This window comes from Theropithecus gelada, chromosome 1 (assembly GCF_003255815.1).
Source record: "Theropithecus gelada isolate Dixy chromosome 1, Tgel_1.0, whole genome shotgun sequence".
In the NCBI taxonomy this organism is placed as follows: Eukaryota; Metazoa; Chordata; class Mammalia; order Primates; family Cercopithecidae; genus Theropithecus; species Theropithecus gelada.
In genome coordinates, this window is record NC_037668.1 from 120,530,095 (window position 1) to 120,549,343 (window position 19,249).

The following is a 19,249-nucleotide window of genomic DNA, read 5'->3' on the forward strand; positions in this document are numbered from 1 at the left end:
GGAAAACATTTCACATTAACCAAGGCATAAAGAAGAGTGAAGACAAAACTAATTATGTTATAGGAATTTTTTGTTGTTTGTTTATAAAAGAGTTTTCTTCTCATTATCAAAGTTAGACCTTTTTTGGTTTTTTATTTGAACCAACCAATTGTAAAAAGTGTTTAATTCAGAGTATCAGAGGAAATTAAATATGTTGGATATTAGATGACACTCAGGAATTGTTAATTTGGATGGTTATGATCATTTTATTGTGATTATATAAGAAAGTGCCTTTGTATTTAGAGATAAAAATGGAAACAGGTCAAATGACATGACGACAGGTATTTACTTTAAAATATTACTACAAAATAAGAAAAAAATGGCCAGGTGTGGTGGCTCATGCCTGTAATACCAGAACTTTGGGAGGCTGAGGCAGGGGGTCACCTGAAGCCAGGAGTTCAAGACCAGCCTGGGCAACATAGTAAGACCCCATCTCTACAAAAATAAAAATAAAAATTAGGCCGGGTGCGGTGGCTCACGCCTGTAATCCCAGCACTTTGGGAGATTGAGGCAGGCAGATCACGAGGTCAAGAGATCGAGACCATCCTGTCTAATACGGTGAAACCCTGTCTCTACTAAAAATACAAAAAAAAAATTAGCCGGGCGTGGTGGCGGGCGCCTGTAGTCCCAGCTACTCAGGAGGCTGAGGCAGGAGAATGGCCCGAACCTGGGAGGCGGAGCTTGCAGTGAGCCGAGATCCCATCACTGCACTCCAGCCTGGGGGACAGAGTGAGACTTCATCTCAAAAAAATAAAATAAATAAAAATAAAAATTAATCGGGTGTTGTGGGGTTACTACTCAGGAGGCTGAAGTGGAGGATTGCTTGAGCCCAAGAGTTTGAGTCTGCAGCGAGCTATGATTATGCTCGTGATTAAACTGTTCTCCATAGTGGGTGTACTAATTTCCATTGCCACCAACACTGTATGAGGGTTCCCTTGTCTCCACATTTCTCACTAGCGTTTGTTATTGCCTGACGTTTGGATTATGCCACTGCACTCCAGCCTGGGTGCTGAAGGGAATGAGAAATGAAGCAAATGTAACAAAAATTAAGAAACTGAATCTGGAAATAGATATATGGGATTATTACTGTTCTTTCTATTTTGGAATATGTGTGAAACTTCCATAGTAAGAAGCTTTTTGTATTATCACACTGGTCTTAAAAAGAATCTTTAAAAAAATAAAGTAACACATACTTTAGCAAATGAGGCAATACAGAATGGTTTAAAGAAGGAAGTAAAAATTACCCGTAATCCCACCACTCAACACTAACTACTATTAATATTTTGATGTGTATCCCCGACATGTATATGGCATATGTATATTCATTCTATTTGGTTCTCTCTATGGATAAATCTAGAAGGGATGAAATATGCTTGACATGTAATATATATGAAGTACAATGGTATTATATAATATGTTTTTATAAAAATAGGATGATACTATGTACATTTTTCACTTCACATCTATCATGAATATCTTTTTATATTAAAAAATAGATTCACATTATTTTAAATGTCTTATTCTATGAAATTGGTGTATCATAATTTATCTAACCAATCACCTATTGATACACATTTGTTTCCAATTTTTCACTACTAAAACTATTTCCGCAACAAGCATATTTTTTATGTTTATCTGATTATTTCCTTAGATTAAATTTTTTTCATAGTAAAACTGTTGGGTCAAACACATTTAAACTGTTAATATATATTGTCAGATTGCTTCATAAAAGGGTACTAATTTTTACTCCCACCATGAGGATTTAGTAAGGAAAAATATACCGCACTCTCAGATTGGACCATTTTGGGGGCAGTTGTGTTCTTTCCATCTTGGTCTAATGTTTGAAAATAAACAGGTAAGTAAAACTAGGGACAAGAATGTAAATAGCTGCCAAAATGATTTTGCATTTCAGTGCTTCACACTCAGTAACAGACTACAAAGTGGAGTGTGGGATAATGTTTCCTTATGAGTTCTCACCAGTCATAACCTAGGTTAACCTTTAAATCATGACTGCTTCTACCTAAATGCCATTATTACCTATGGAAAATTCAGATCTAGGCATGACCCAAAAAAAGTTTCCATATAATTAAGGTTGTTTTAAAATAAATGTAATTTTTTAATTTTCAGATTGCCTGGGCTTCTCTGTCCTCTTCAGATTACATTGGGAGATATTTACACACAACTTAAAAATCTTGTTCGAACTTTCAGGTTAGTATTTATATTACAATTATCCTTCTCAATTATTTTGACTTTATTTATTGCCTTGCAGAATCCAAAGGCACAGAGAAAGTAAGTGACTTACCTTTCAATGTCACAGATCTAAATACGGTATTCTATTTTTCTCCTCCACTAAACAACGTTATTTTTCTCTTCTTTTTAATGCAACCTTTATTTGCTCAAGCCACTATATAGTTCACTTTGGATAGTTTATTTATGGAATAGCCTAAAATTGAGAAGGAAAATTATATGTCTGACACAAAGCCAGTAATACTATGGGTTTAAGTGAAATAGTAAATATATATTGGATGACCCACACTGTGCCAGGCACTATGGGTAATGTAAAAGAAACATAATGCCACCCTAAAGGAAGAACTCTCCTGTGTGAAGATCATGTGAGTACAGTGAACAGTACAAGACAGTGGGTAATTTAATATTGAATTACACAGAACAGACTAAAGTGCTAAGAACTTTAAAGGAAGGGAGAATAGAGAATTGATATCAATTGTGAGTGAAACTGTTGTGATTTTTCCTAAAACTATCAAGATAAAAGTATTCAATCAGGCTAAGACTAGGTTCTCTCTACCAAGAAGCATAGCAATAAGCCTCTAAATGCCTTATTAGTAGAATTGTACCAAATGCACATTTCAGCCAAATGCCAGTGACCAAATGTTAAAATTAACATTTGCCTGTGGCTAATGTTGCACTGACACAGAATAAACTCCTAGGGTAGAAGAATTAATTTATCCAAGACATTTATCATATGTATTTATTATTGTAGTTTATTATTGTCAATAATAGCAGTCAGATTTTAGAAGTGTAAAATTACAGTACAGGAACAATTTCTTGGCACTGTCAGCTGTTAGATTTCTCTTGCAGTAACATACTGTACATCAGTAACACCTAATAGACAATCATTTTAAACTGGCACATTTAAAAACATCACTAACCTTTTTGTGTGCCAGAAGTAATTCAGGAAAAGGTTTTTCGGTAAGGATTTTACTAGAAAGAGTTTTGTATCTAGAATTCAAAGTTTAAGGCAAACCTCAAAAATTATTTGTCTTCAAAGACTTGTCTTCAGCTGCTGAAAAGGATAATTTGTAATAATTTACATTAAACTATCAAACCTTCATAGATTCAAAACTATAGATGTCTTAAAACATTATTCTAGAGTCTTCTATAGTGAACTTTGACTAAACAAAATGTGCTTGGGATATCTCAGTTTTCTCTAAGTTTTATCTTAACACTTTGTTATATCATGATTAGATATTATATTTGGATTATTATATATCTGTTGTTTATATAATTTAGGAATTTTTCCAACTCATGATAGTTTGAGGGGACATTGATTTTCATTCATCATCAATTCCCCAACAGAAATTTAAATACAGGTCTTCAAGGTTATTTTCTTTAATGTTGTGACTACTAGTAGGTAATGCATTTCTGCAAAGTTTGAGTTATTGTAAAATCTAATGTCTATTACTCTGTTTTAGATTATTTAAATTTTTATTAACCTATTCCCAAGATACATTCTTGAGAAAGTAATCTAGTGTATTCAATATTTGTATTAACTATCAATCTTATTTTCCTAAATAATTGAAAGTTGTTACTGATTGTTTTGTACTTAAAATTAAGTTTCACAGACATCATTAATTATTGTGGTATTTTACTCTTCAGTTGGCTGATAAAACAAGCACATAAAGACATTTTCACTTCATTTTATCTAGGATGTTTATATTTGAAGCTGAATGTTTAGGTAATGATAAACTGAATGATATGATTGTTCTAATTACTAAGATTTTTACCCTCACTAGGTGTCATGAAAACTATGCAATTTGAAGATTATTGATTACTCACAAGTTCAGGGATGTCAATCCTCAGATTGACCTTGGACTTTGCCAAAAGAGGGTTTGAGCAAAATAACAAGTCCAAAGCTGAACTTGTCTGCATGCTGTGTGCCCTGTTAGTAATGATGAGAGACATTTTTTAGGTATCCTGTCTTATACCTGTCACAGAACCATGCATCCAAAAGGAGATAAAAAGTATTTAAAAACTGTCTACACTGATGATAAAGTTTAAATATATGTACACAGTATGGAAACACTGAAGTTTAGGATTTGTTCAGGATTTATCAGGGAATGAATATCATCATACTAACATAAAGTCGAGTGAGGGAAGATGAAGATCAGATCAGGCAGAGGCTGATCACTGATTTTTTTTTTTTTTTTTTAAAGACAGGGTCTTGCTCAGTTGCCCAGGCTGGAGTTAGTGATGCGATCATGGTTCACTGCAGCCTTAACTTCTGGGCTCAAGCATCAGCCTGGCTAATTTTTTTTTAAGTTTTCTGTAGAGATAGGGGGCAGTCTCACTATGTTGCCCAGGCTGGTCTTGAACTCCTGCCCTTAAAAGATCCTGCTGTCTCTCAAAGTGCTGGGATTAGAGGCACAGGCAGGAGCCACAGTTCCTGATCATTTCATTGATTTTCAAAGGACTTGCCATTCACCTTCCTGCAGACAACACATATTTAATCACCATTCTGAGCAAACTGATAAAAGTTATGCTGTACATATCAGAAAACATTAGAATAAACCCTATGGTCTCCAACTACACATTTTTTATCTGGCTTATGTAGAATAGATTAACTAGCAATTTAATTTACTTTGTTTATATTTTTTAGAACAATATTTTTCTATAGATCTAATTTGGTGTCTCTTTTTAAAAAAACTATTCTGAGGTTCTCAAAAGTTACTAGAAACTTTAGGGAAAAAAAGTTAGGCTACCCCAGATATTTCTTTTTTTTTTTTTTTTTTTGAGACGGAGTCTCGCGCTGTGTCACCCAGGCTGGAGTGCAGTGGCGCGATCTCGGCTCACTGCAAGCTCCGCCTCCCAGGTTCAGGCCATTCTCCTGCCTCAGCCTCCGAGTAGCTGGGACTACAGGCGCCCGCCACCACGCCCGGCTAGTTTTTTGTATTTTTAGTAGAGACGGGGTTTCACCATGTTAGCCAGGATGGTCTCGATCTCCTGACCTCGTGATCCGCCCGCCTCGGCCTCCCAAAGTGCTGGGATTACAGGCTTGAGCCACCGCGCCCGGCCAATTTCTAATCAGTGAGATTTGCTCAAATTTGGAAGCTTATTGGAATCACCTAGGGAGCCTTAAAAAATTACCACCTGTGTCCTACTCCCCCATCCAACCCCCACTCCCCCAAGGATTCTGATTTAACTGGTTTGGCATATGGCATTCAAGGGACAGGATTTTAATGCTCTCCAGGTGATTTTAATGGATAGTCAAAGCTGAGAACCTACTGCTCTAGGGCATAATGCAAAAAATAATAATAATAATTTTGGGACTAATACCTCACTGACCTTCCCAGTCCCTTGGTTTTCCTGCCTGCTCCCTTCTGGCAGCCAGTCAATAATTTTAGAACTTACTGAATGGAGACTGGTAATAGTGACATTTTTATTGTAGTGATTCTTCACAGTTGTTTTTTTTCTCCTACGTCTAAGGACCTCTTTATTTTTCCACCTTAGAATTGTTAAGTAGTGACTAATTTGTGTTTTTTAAAATATTATTATTATTAATGAAAAATACAGCCAGGCACAGTGGCTCAAGTCTGTAATCCCAGCACTGCAGATATGAGGAGACATTCAAATGCCCTTTTCCTCTTATAAACTATTATTTTTTTCTGTCATTCCTATTTTCTGGCTCTAAGTCCCTTCTAGTTACTTTCTGCATTATTTAAAGACTTGATTATATGACATCTGAGATTTGCTTCAAAATTATCTAGATTAGCAGTAGTGTTGAATATGGGGTTGTTATAGAAGAAACGTGATTAGCTGGGAGTTGGTAATTGTCAAAGTTGTGATGTGTATATAGGAATTTATTTTATATTATCTCTACTTTTATATATCTTGAAATTTAATAAAAAGCATTGGGAAAATAAGCCCAAAAACATATGCTTTATTTTGGTAGGAGGTGTTATAAAATTCTGTTCCAAAAACCTTGGTGTTAATTATTTTTGAAAATCTTTACTCTTTAATAACTATAAGTCAAAGTCTGTAGCTTTGATAAAAAATTGCTTAAATTGGCTTCACTGTCCTTCAGAAAAGTGTCAGTTGCTTAGAATACAGAATGACCTCTGATAAGATAGCTGATTTGAAGTCTTCAGATTCCAGATTCTGGACAACGTTGGCAGGTCTGTGACAGTTTGTAGGCTAGGGCTGCCAGGCGAAGCTTCTGGAAAAATGCCATATTGATGACAGTAACTATTGTTGAGAAGTCCTTTCAATCAATACTGATAATGGGAAAGAGTTGACATAAATAACCACATCCTTCTCTCTGAAATGGCAATCAATAATAGGAACTTGTAGAACAGTGATTCTCAAGCCAGTTGTGCATCAGAATTACCTGGGGAGCTTTTAACAACTATAGATATCCGGCTTCCACCCTAGAGATTGAGTTTCATTCAGCTAGGGTTGGCCTCAGTCATTAGTATTTTCTAAAAGCGCCCCCCCTAGATAATTCTAATATGTAGCCAGGGTTGAGAGCCTATTTTGGGACCTAAACATAAAGCAGCTTTTTCGGCTCTATGAGAATTTCCCCAGTGAATAGAACTGTCCTTTCCACTGAATTGCATTACAAATCTGCTATCTAGAATGTTACTTTGGTTTACCTGTCATAGCGTAAAGCAGGTTCCATCAGAATCTGCTTGATAATGATTCACTATCATCAGTGTTGAATCTAGGTATTTTTCTAAATTAGATTTGAATTAAAATTATATTTTGACACGAAAGTCCATTTTAAATTTAATCAGTGATGATTCAAGGTATTTCAATCTGTATGAATTTCAAATTATGTTTTGAAAATCTGTTTTTTTTTTTTTTTTTTTTTTTTTTTGAGATGGAGTCTCGCTCTGTTGCCCGGACTGGAGTGCAGTGGCCGGATCTCAGCTCACTGCAAGCTCCGCCTCCCGGGTTTACACCATTCTCCTACCTCAGCCTCCCGAGTAGCTGGGACTACAGGCACCCACCGCCTCGCCTGGCTAGCTTTTTGTATTTTTTTAGTAGAGACAGGGTTTCACCGTGTTAGCCAGGATGGTCTCGATCTCCTGACCTTGTGATCCGCCCGTCTCAGCCTCCCAAAGTGCTGGGATTACAGGCTTGAGCCACCGCGCCTGGCCTGCTTTTTGTTTATTTTTATTTTTGAGACAGAGTCTTACTCTGTCACCCAGGCTGGACTGCAGTGCTGTGATCTCAACTCACTGCAACCTCTGCCTCCCAGGCTCAAGCAATCCTCCCACCTTAGCCTCCTGAGTAGCTGGGATTACAGGCACACACCACCATGCCCTGCCAATTTTTGTATTTTTTGTAGAGAGGAGGTTTCACCATGTTGCCCAGGCTGCTCTCGAACTCCTGAGCTCAAGCAATCTGCCTGCCTCCCAAAATGCTGGTATTACAGGCATGAGCCACCATACCTGGCCTGAAAAATCTGCTTTTTAAATGTTTTCTGTCAAATATTACTGTTTCCCTTTTAAATTGTCACTCAAACAATAGTAAATACATTCGTTTAGCATCTGTACTGGAAATTATTTTGGCTCAACAATAGGAAAAATATGAAAACAGTGAAATTTCGCTAGTTTGCTACTAGAAGTACTTTGAAATGAAAGCAAAACCTCTTATTTGTGTTCTCTCCAGTGCCTGGAACAGTGGTAATACAGCAGACACTCTAAATACGTTTTTGGTGAATGTATAAGTGAATTATGAAATCTTAAATCTGTCTTAACTCTACAAGATTTGAGTATAATAGAAAAGGAAATACTTTTTTGAGTTGTAGTCTTGCTCTGTCGCCCAGGCTGGAGTGCAGTGACGCAATCTTGGCTCACTGCAACCTCCACCTCCCGGGTTCCAACGATTCTCCCGCCTCAGGCTCCCAAGTATCTGGGATTACAGGCATGCACCAACACACCCAGCTAATTTTTGTATTGTTAGTAGAGACGGGGTTTCATGATGTTGGCCAAGCTGGTCTTGAACTCATGACCTCATGATCTGCCTGCCTCAGCCTCCCAAAGTGCTGGGATTACAGACATGAGCCACCACACCTGGCCAGGAAAGGAAATTCTGTTCTGTCATTTTATTCCTATATGCTTATCCTTATTTGACCTAGCTCCTTTGGCTATATGCTAGATATTGTTTGATTTGCTACAAGTACATCAGTGAAAACAGACAAATCCCTTCACTCATGGAACTTACTTCTAATAGATGGAGTACAAAAATATGCCCTTTTCCTTTTCTTTGTCCATTCTTCTCCTTCTCACCCCAGAAGCAGGGAAATCAGATAGTAATGAGGAGGGAGAAAGTTGCACTTTTTAATAGGCTGATTAGGGAAGACCTCATTGAGAAGACACTGTTTGTGTAAAGACCCGAAAGGAGGTAAGGGAGCAAGCTGTGTTGCTGTCTGTGAAACTATAGCAGACAGGGAAGAGCAGGTGCAAAGACTCTAAAGCAGGAACAGGCCTGGTGTATTCACAGAATATTTAGGTTGCTGATGAGGTTAGAGAAATGAGCAGAGGCAAGAGTAGAGAGATACGTGGTCAGAGAAGTATGGGATTGGGGTTGGGTGTAGTACAGATTGTATAGGCTTTGTAGCTATGATCATTCTTTGACCTTCACTCTGAGTGAGATGGAGGGTAATTGGTAGGTCCTGAACAGAGGAATGACATGATCTAACATATGTTTTTTAACAGCATCATTTTGGCTCCCAAGTTGATAATTACAACAGATGAGCAGAGGCAGAGAGACCAATACAGCTAGAAATAGCCAGGGCTATTTTGGTAATCTAGGTAAGAAATGGTGTGGCTGAAGAGAAAGCGGTGGAGGTAATAAGAAGTGATTAGATCCTATTTTGAAGGTGGAATCATTAGAATTGGTGACTGGCTGGACATGGGATGTGAGAGAGTCAAGTTTAACCATAAGATTTGTGGCCTGAGCAACTGGATTCTGGAAGGATAGGGTAAGCCATTTACTGAGATAGGAGTGTCACACCATCCTTAGTTTTGGGGGCAGGATGAAGAGCCCAGTTTTGGCGCTACCAAATTTTGAGATGCCTGTTAGACATCCAAGTAGAAGTGTCAAGTGGACCATTAGATATAGAAATCTGGAATTCAAGGAGGAGGTCCAGGCTAGAGGTAATACATTTGGGAGTTGTCAGCATATAGTTTCTAATATTTAAAGTCATAAGATTGGATGACATCACCAAGGGAAAGAGTGTTTGTTTATACAGGAGAGAAGAGACCTAAGGCCAGAGGCCCTGGGACACTCCAGTATTAAAATGTTCAAGGAGGGTGCTCATGAGAGGTAGGGGAACCAGGCAAGTGAAAACTTGGTGAAGAAAATGTTTCCTGGAGAAGGGAGTGATTGTCAAGTGCTGGACAGATTAAGATGAGAGTTGTGAAATGTCTGTTGGATTTGGCAGTATGGCTGTCTCTTATACAGTTAATCCTCACAAGAACCCTATGAGGTGGTTGATATTATTGTCCTTATTTTACCAAATTAAGTTTCACAGCCATCAAACAATGTGTCCAAAATAAAACACTACTGAGGACATATCTGGGTATTAAACCCTTATCTTTCAGACTCTAACCATTATATACTGTACTTCCTTTTTCTATCATGTAGGCTTTTTTAAATTTTGGGAAATGATGGGAAAATTCAGATTAACAAAATATATCCTCCACTCAGAATTAATAGATTTTAATATTTTCTAAAATTTGATTCAGATATATATTTTAAATAAAATGTTATAATTATTCAAAAAATATTAATTGAATGCTTACTGACTGCCAGCCACTTGTTCTGGAAACTTAGAATAAATAGTGAAGTACACAAAGACTCTTGCCCTCTGAGAAGAAAAAACAGACAATAAACAACAATTATATATTAGAAGGCAATAAGTTGTATGGAAAAAAAAGAAAAACATAGCAGAATAAGGAGGTCAGGAGTATTGGGTTTGGGAGGTAGAGGGCAAGTTGTACTTTTTAATACTGTGGTCCAGATAGGCCTTATTGCAAAGATGACATAAGGAAACTTACCTGAAGAAGATAGTTTCAGATGGACGGAATAGCTGGTGCAAAGGAGGAGGGCATGAAGTCAGTCCCCTTTGTTCCCTTTCCCAATCCATTCTTTGTTCCTCCCCAGAAGCAACTGGTACTGTGAAGTAGATGTGTATCCTTCTAGTCTTTGTTTTTATGTTTACTGCCATAAACAATATTTAGTATTTAGTCTGTTCTTGATTTATATAAATAATGCTATATCAGCCGGGCACTGTAGCTCATTCCTGTAATCCCAGCACTTTGGGAGGCCGAGGCAGGTGGATCACTTGAGGCCAGGAGTTTGAGACCAGCCTGGGCAACATAGTGAAACCCCACCTCTACAAAAATACAAAAATTAGGCATGGTGGCACATGCCTGTAATCCCAGCTACTTGGGAGGCTGAGACAGAAGAATTGCTTAAACTCGGGAGGTGGAGGTTGCAGTGAGCCGAGAGCATGGCACTGCACTCCAGCCTGGGTGACAGAGCAAGACTCTGTCTAAAAAAAAGAAAAAAAAAAAAAAAATGCCATGCCATTTGCTTTCTTTCATTCAAAATTATGATGAGCAAAATATGTAAATCTGGTTTATTCATTTTAACCGCTATTTAATATTTTATAAATATGCCACAGTTTATTTTTCTATTACAAGCAGAGTTACATTAACAACCTTCACACACGTTTTTTTATGTATAAGTGAGAGTATTTTTAGGCTTTATATCTAGAAGTATGTAAATAGCTGGGCTGTTTATATGCATTTTCAACTTTATTAGATATTGCCAGATTGTCATTCAATTGCTCACATCAACAGTGTGTTGCACTATTTCTTCCCATCCTCACCAACCTTGGTATTGCCAGTCTTTCATTTTTCCAGGTGGATGGAGTGAATTATTGTCTTTATATTAATTTCTCAAATTATTAGTGAGATTGAGCTCCTTTTCAAATTTTTATTGTCCATTTCAAATTCCTTTATAAATTCCCTGTTCATATCCTTTACCATTTATTTATTGGCTGATATTTTCTTATTGATTTATATCATTTTTAAATTTAGAGTGATCTTTCTAAATGCTTTCTGAGAAACTAAGATGACTACAGAGTTTTTTGTTGCCATTAATGGCTTAGTGATAAAATTTACTTCTGATTTTTTTAAAAACTTAAGTTTTCTTTAATAAAGACCTATTCTTATAATTTATTAAGCCACTCTTATTTCTGTAAATTATGGATTATAACATCCCTTAATTGCCTGCTACCAACCTAGCACCAGATGGAAAGGTACAGAAGATGAAGTAAAATTACAATCAGAAATTGCTTACCTTAAGCCAGACACAGCAGCATGTACCTGTCATCCCAGCTACTCAAGAGGCTGAGTCAGGAGGATCTCTTGAGCCCAGGAATTCAAGGCTACAGTGTACCATGATCATGTCTGTGAAGAGCCACTGCACCGCAGCCCAGGCAACATAGCAAGATCCCATTTCTTTAAAAAAAAAAAAAGAAAAAGAAAAGAAGGAGAGAGAAGAAAGAAAGAGAGAAGAGAAGAGGAGGAGGAAGAGGAAGAGAAGAGAAGACAGAGGAGGGGAGGGGAGATGAGGGGAAGGGAGGAGAGGAATTGCTTGGTTAGGGGAAAGCATAGAGAATATTATGAGTATGTGTGTTGGGGGTGTGTGTGTTTTAATCAAGCGATTTAGTTTCCCACATTGTTCCTATATGTTTATCTTGTCTAGTAGTAATATTATTAAAAACATTAAAAAGTGGGGCTGGAACACTTCCTTTTGAGATGGCCATTATCAGATAGTGACTATTGAGCCGCATTATTATACTATTGACTCTGTCCTGTCAAATATAACAAGTATTTTTTAAAAAATAGTGCTTCTGTGGCACATTATTATAAATCTGATGTTCTCTAGAAAGAAATAGAAAGTTTACTTAAAGGTAACACTCCTTGGATAAATTTTATCTGTCTTTCAGGTTAACAAATAGAAATATTATACACAAACCTGCGGAATGGACTTTAATTGCTATGGTGTTGCTGTCATTGTAAGTACTCTCTCAGATTTTAACTCTAAATACTAAGTGTGAAGCATATTAATTAGGGAAAAACAAAGTGATCCACTGATTTTGTAAACTGCCTTGGAAAATATCATACCTCTATTTTGTGCCTTGTTTTCCTTTCCTATGTAATAAAACAACTTTTATATAAAGTGATATGTAATTATTCTCTATATTTTTTTTACCATCTTTTCTTCTGTATACCTTATTCTTTACAAATACTATTTGTTATCATCTCTTTTTTTTTTTTTTTTTTTTCAGACAGGGTCTTGCTCTGTCGCCCAGGCTGGAGTACATTGGCGTGATCTCGGCTCACTGCCACCTCTGCCTCCCAGGCTCAAGCAGTTCTCCCACCTCAGCCTCTCTAGTGGCTGGGACTACAGCCACACACCACCATGCCTGACTAATTTTTATGTTTTTTGTAGAGACAGTGTCTTGCTATATTGCCCAGGCTGGTCTCGAACTCCTGGACTCAAGAGATCCACCTGCCTCTACCTTCCAAAGTGCTAGGATTATAGGCATGAGCCACCACACCCAGCCTGTTATCATCTTTGAAAGAGACAAACATCCTCATGTGGAGTATATGCAGAATAGTCTTTTAGTTTCATTTTTAGTAGTCCATTGTATTAACATTGAATGGGCTTCATTATTTTACATCTGTATTTTTACATATGTAATATTATTTTGTTTTTCAACATACTTTATTAGCATCAAAAAAGTTTTTTAAATTAATGTACAATTTTAAAATCTGACAGGTTTAAAGGAACTAAACCAGATGCTTACTACAAAAGCATATATAAAACATTTAATACTCATTCAGCTTTTAAGAAACCACTAGTGGTTTCTAAGGCTATTTATCAGTAGGGTTACAACTATTTAATAAGTGTAGTGTTTTTCAGCTTGAATTGTAAAATTCTTCTTTTGAGGATCATTCATTATTGCATTACTGTTGCTGCTTGGTGCTTGTTAGAGGTCATTGAAGCCCATAGGACATGGAAAACTTACCAGACACTCACAGGTCAAAAAGTGTTATGAATCAATCTCATAGCCTCTCCAGCCCTGCTTTCTTTTTCTTTGATATTACCTCAGTCTGACATGTTATTCTGGCTTTACTGTCCCTAGGAAGGCTGTGCTGAGAAGCATTAGAGTAGGCTTCAGTGAGCCAGAATCTGTGTCACCCAACCAGATACAACTCACATGATTCATTAAATCAGAACATAGAAAATAACTTTACTTGAATGCCCTGATATAAATTTTTTATCAACCATAAGAACAAATCTTTTGTCATTTCTACTATTCAGTGTTCCAGCTGAATTGGTAATTTGTGAACTGATCTTATGAATTTTTTAGAAAGTTTTTTCCATTTTATGAAATTTGTAAATATTTTGGTCACTGGCAAAGGAAATATCAGTATCTCTGCTCACCCACCAGATCATATGCCTGCTAATAAACCCTTATAGACAACTGTTTAACTGTACTTCTGCAATTCATTATACTAAAGGGAGAAGTAACTTTTTTGGTTGACAAGTCAGAGGCCTAGGCTCAGCACTAATCTCAGAATCTTGCTTTCTCAGCCACTTACTGAAGGTATTATCGTCATGAGCACTGCTTACTGAAGACACATTAAGTCCTACTGTTTTTGGATTAAATTTTTGCCGTATCTTATCTAAAATATATAGCAAAGAACTGAAAAAGTATGGAAAATGAAATAATAAAGGCTACCATTAAAATTTCATATGATTATTCCATACAAAAGTAAACCTCTCTAGTGTTTGATTTTAATAGAGGCATCCATGTGGCACAAAATACTGAAAGCTTTGCTAGTCCTTTTATGCACTGTTTGACTTCTTTAACTTTGGATATAATGTAGGGAACCTCTTATTTCAAGAGTCAGTGACCCATAAAAATAGTGCCTTAATTGAATTCACGGAACAAATTGCACACATTTTAGTGTAGTGTATCGCGTGTTTCATATTGGACAATTTTTTTTTGAGATGGAGTCTCGCTCTGTTGCCCAGGCTGGAGTGCAATGGCGCAATCTCGGCTCACTGCAACCTCTGCCTCCCGGGTTCAAGTGATTCTCCTGCCTCAGCCTCCTGAGTAGCTGGGATTACAGGCACCTGCCACCATGCCCAGTAGAGTTGGGGTTTCACCATGTTGGTCAGGCTGGTCTCGAACTCTTGACCTTGTGATCCGCCTGCCTTGGCCTCCCAAAGTGCTGTGATTACAGGCGTGATGAGCCACTGCATCCGGCCTAGTGCAATCAATCTTGAAATTGTAGCAGTAAACACTATTTGCTTTTGTCATTCACCTTGCATCCCTCCTCTCTTTCATTATGCCCTATTCCCTACCGCTAGATCTAACCTTCCTCCTCCTAGTCCTTGGTCAACTGGACAACTAAAATCTTCCCCAGTTAGGGGAAACCCTTTTGGCTTCTTTAAAAATCTTTGGTCACTATAGACACCAAGACAGGTGGTGTTTCCTAGGTTTTTGCCTTTGAAATCTTGTTTTCTGTTAATTCTAACTTTTGCTCTTGGCCTTCCTTGCAGATTCTTTTCATTCTGCATTTTCACATTCTGTATCTTCACTAGCTGAATCTCCCTATTCTTTTGATTATCAGCTTCTAAGACTTCTGTCTCCTGCGCTGTATTATTTTCTTATTTCCTCTTTTCTCAGAAATTCCCCTTTAGCTTTTCATATTTCTGCCCCCACTGGAAATCTGTGGCTCAACTGATAGACTTTTTTTTATCTCTGGCTCTGTCCATTTGTCACCTTTTTATTGCAATTACTGCTGTACAAGTTAGGGATAAAATAAAATACATATTCATCATGTGAAAACTCCATTGACTTCTATAAAGTATAATTATACTTTAATGTGTATATCCACCCCTTTTCTCCCCTTTAGAGTTTCACAATTACTTTTTAGAGAAGGCATTTTGTCATTGGGGAAAGCAAAAGCAGGCATGGGGGCCAGCATTGGATAAATGCCCTTACAGTGAAAAATATGGAGACTTTAGACACCCAGAGACATGCACATATAAAGAGAAAGGAGGAAACACACGCATACATATTTGTGGAGAAGTAACCCCACCTTTCAGCCTTTTAGCTTATTGCCAGTAACATTGACTGTAGGCATGCATGGGAGTATATCTTTTTAAAAAATAATTATCCTATAATTCAGAAAATCTTCACATCTACTCTCAAATTTCCAATGGAATTTTTAAGTCACAACTTGTAGATATTTCTGGAATTCATGTTTTAGAGCAAACTGCTTATAAGTCTTTATAGCTAGGCAAAAGATTCTAAATGGCAATTGTTACTTAAGATGAATATAAGATAATATGTTCAGTAGTACTGTTCTTTATATATGAACATTGCTAAGTTTTATTATTACTATAATAGCATTTGTTTAATCCATGAAAGCTGTTTTCAGAATTCCTCATGTGAACTCTTAGAAGAGGATACATACATACACCTATATATAATTGTATTAATATGTTGCTATAATGCCACAAGTGTAACTCTTGTTAAAGGGGGAAAAAATCAACATTTTGACCAAAACGTGATAGTCCAGGACAACATAAATAAAACTGAGTCTTGAATTTTCACACCTTTATTCTTAAAGGAAATAAGGAGTTTTGGTAGCAAGCCATCTTCTCCTGGTGACTTTCATTGCTCTTTCACAGATGTATTAACATTTTTAAAATCTGTGCCAGGTGCAGTGGTTCATGCCTATAATCCCGGCATTTTGGGAGGCTGAGGCAGAAGGATTGCTTGAGCCTAGGAGTTGAAGACCAGCCTGAGCAACATAGTGAGACTCTGTCTCTACAAAAAATAAAAACATTAGCCAGGCATGGTGGCATATATGTCTGTAGTCCTAGCGACTAGAGAAGCTGTGGTGGGAGGATCGCTTCAGCCCAGGAGATAAGGCTGCAGTGAGCCATAATCGTACCATTGCACTCAAGCATGGGTAACAGAGCAATACCCTATCTCAAATAAGAATAATAATTTGGACCATAACATGTAATTTATCAGTGTATACTGATGGAAATTGTATTTGCGTATCTCAGAAAAAAATCTGATCAAACAGAGTTGGTACAGTTGATCATTGCACACTCAATGAAATGCATCCCATATGAAAATACATCATGACCTATTCCTACTTCATTTTGGTTTCTCACTGATTCCATGGAACTTGAATTACTATTGTGATTGCAACATTTATTGATATTTATACTATGAATTCAGACCCTACGTGGTTACCCAAGAGCACATGGAAAGACCTTTTAAAGCAGAGCTTAAGCACTATACATTTATGAAGGAATTAATGTTTCTTTAATTCCTTTAAAAATGTCCTCTCGTTCTTATTTAATAAATGTTATAAAGACGCTGAAACACTCCTTATACAAAGAAGAACATATATAATAGTGATAATTGACTTTTTTTTTTAAAGAACTCATTAGAAATGCAATAAAATAACCTGATAATTGCTCAGATTTATTGCTTAAGTACTTGGTTGTAATTTTGCATCTTAGTTGAAGTTTATCAGACTTTACTCTTAGATCTGATTTTGTTCCTGTAAAAGGTACTATATAGTGAAATAATATAGAGTTGAACCTGATTTTCTTAACTAAATATGCACTATTGAGATGTTAGGCTTTCTCCACAATCTTTGATGCATGACTTTTAATAAAAATGTATGTAAATATATATAGATAGTCTTGTATAGGCCAGGTGCAGTGGCTCACGCCTGTAATCCCAGCACTTTGGGAGGCCAAGGCAGGCAGATCAGTTGAGGTCAGGAGTTTGTGACCAGCCTGGCCAACATGGTGAAACCTCATCTCTACTAAATATACAAAAATTAGCCAGGCATGGTGGGGCATGCCTGTAGTTCCAGCTACTCCGGAGGCTGAGGCAGGAGAATCACTTGAACCCAGGAGACAAAGGTTACAGTGAGCTGAGATGGCGCCACTGCACTCCAGCCTGGGCGACAGAGTGAGACTGTCTCAAAATAAAAGATAGTCTTCCATAAATATTTAGTACCTATATACTCTACTGTGTAAAGCTTATTAATGAATTTATATATTTTGAAGTTAGAAAGGACAGTAGGCCGGGTACAGTGTCTCATGCCTGTGAGCACTTTGGGAAGCTAAGGCGGGTAGATCACAAAGTCAGGAGATTGAGACCATCCTGGCCAACATGGTGAAACCCCATCTCTACTAAAAATATAAAAATTAGCTGGGCGTGGCATGCCTGTAATCCTAGATACTCGGGAGGCTGAGGCAGGAAAACCGCTTGAACCAGAGAGTCAGAGGTTGCAGTAAACCAAGATTGCACCACTGCACTCCAGCCTGGTGATAGAGCGAGACTCTGTCTCAAAGAAAAAAGAAAGAACCATAATGAATTGCATAAAATTATGTTTTATGATGTGGTATTTTGATATGATTTAGGTATATCATATTTGTTTTTATATTCCTCATAATTCCATGTTACCCACAATATAAGAAACCAGAAAGTAAAGAATCGCTTTTAATCATGGTCACAGTATTCAGAATAGCTTTTTTGAAAAGATTTAACTGGTATTTTGAGAAGATTTTCTAGCCATAGGACACATCGCTCAGCTTCTGTCCCATTTACTCCTTCCCTCTTCCCTTTGCTCTTGGTCTTCCCCAGTCTTCTGTGACCTCTGTCAGTATACTTCAGCATGTAACACAAGAGCAGACTGTGCTGATGGTGACCTAAAACTGAGAAATACAGGGAAACGTCCAGACCAAAACTGGCAGCCAAAGAGAAGACATATAGAAGGCTATCGAGAAGCAGCTTAACTGGCCTGAGTTCCTTTATGTGCAGCCTATGTGCAGAAATGGGAATTAGGTTTCTTCAAGAGTGCTTATACTTAAAATGTAACTTTTCCACCCAAGTTTAATATAAAAACTTTGTAAATAAGCCACTACTTAGTTTTCTGATGGTCTATGGTTAATTGTATCATAGGAGTCAAATGTCTCTTGGTGACCAGGGAGAGAGGTATGTGTTGTGTTCTGTGTGAATTATTTGGTTATCCAATGAAGGAGATGAATATTTTGTATTACTCAGAAAGGATAGAGGATAAAGTGACGTGTGGTAGTCTAACATGGATACATGCTCTTCCTAGTTCTATGCCCTTGATGTTCTCTAATGGAAAGCTTTCAAGACCATCTCCAAAAATGTCTGCTTTCATTTTATTTATCTGAACTGGCTGTTTCCAGTGAACTGTGGCCCGCTTCCTAGGCAGAGACCATACAATAGTTTATTCTCTCTAAAAGCTTTGAGTATTCCTGTCGTTCAGGGAGTAGCATGTAAGTCCTGGGAAATGGTATTTAAACAGCTCAACTTGACCATGATCGCTAAACAAAAGCCATCACTGGACATGGGCAGCCACTTTAGGTAACCATCATACAGATAGATACTCTGGAGAGTCACTTCCCTAGGGCTACCAGGCCTGAATGGAAGATGTGACCAAGGCTTTTGCCTCAGCAGGCTGTTTTTTTAAAGCCTGCCTATCACTAATTTCCTCAGAAAAATCTGTGAACATACCAGGAAAAACAAAGAGATGGTTCCTTAGAAATCTATTGGTTACAAGTATTCCCAGCTCTTTCCCTTAGCAGTCCAAATTTAGTTTTAGGTATTTGAGACCATATTTGAAGATCATTGAAATTACTTTTTTATATTTCCTTACAATTATGGAATTTTTATATTTAACTGAGCTGTTTAAAGTTGAAATAAAATTCATATACAATTCACCATTTGTATATTTTAAAATATACAAAATACACAGTTCACTGGTTTTTAGTATATTCACTATGTTGTACAACCGTCACCACTAATTCC

The 19,249-nt window shown here is 37.2% G+C and overlaps 1 protein-coding gene across 1 annotated transcript in view; it reads left to right on the forward strand.

The window, feature by feature from the left end:
* RPAP2 (RNA polymerase II associated protein 2) overlaps positions 1–19,249 on the forward strand; it is an 89,312-nt gene that overhangs the window by 36,239 nt on the left and 33,824 nt on the right. The window contains exons 10-11 of the mRNA XM_025405802.1: positions 2,167–2,247; positions 12,302–12,370. Of these exons, the coding sequence (XP_025261587.1) occupies positions 2,167–2,247; positions 12,302–12,370 (150 nt within the window). The remainder of the gene's footprint in view (positions 1–2,166; positions 2,248–12,301; positions 12,371–19,249) is intronic.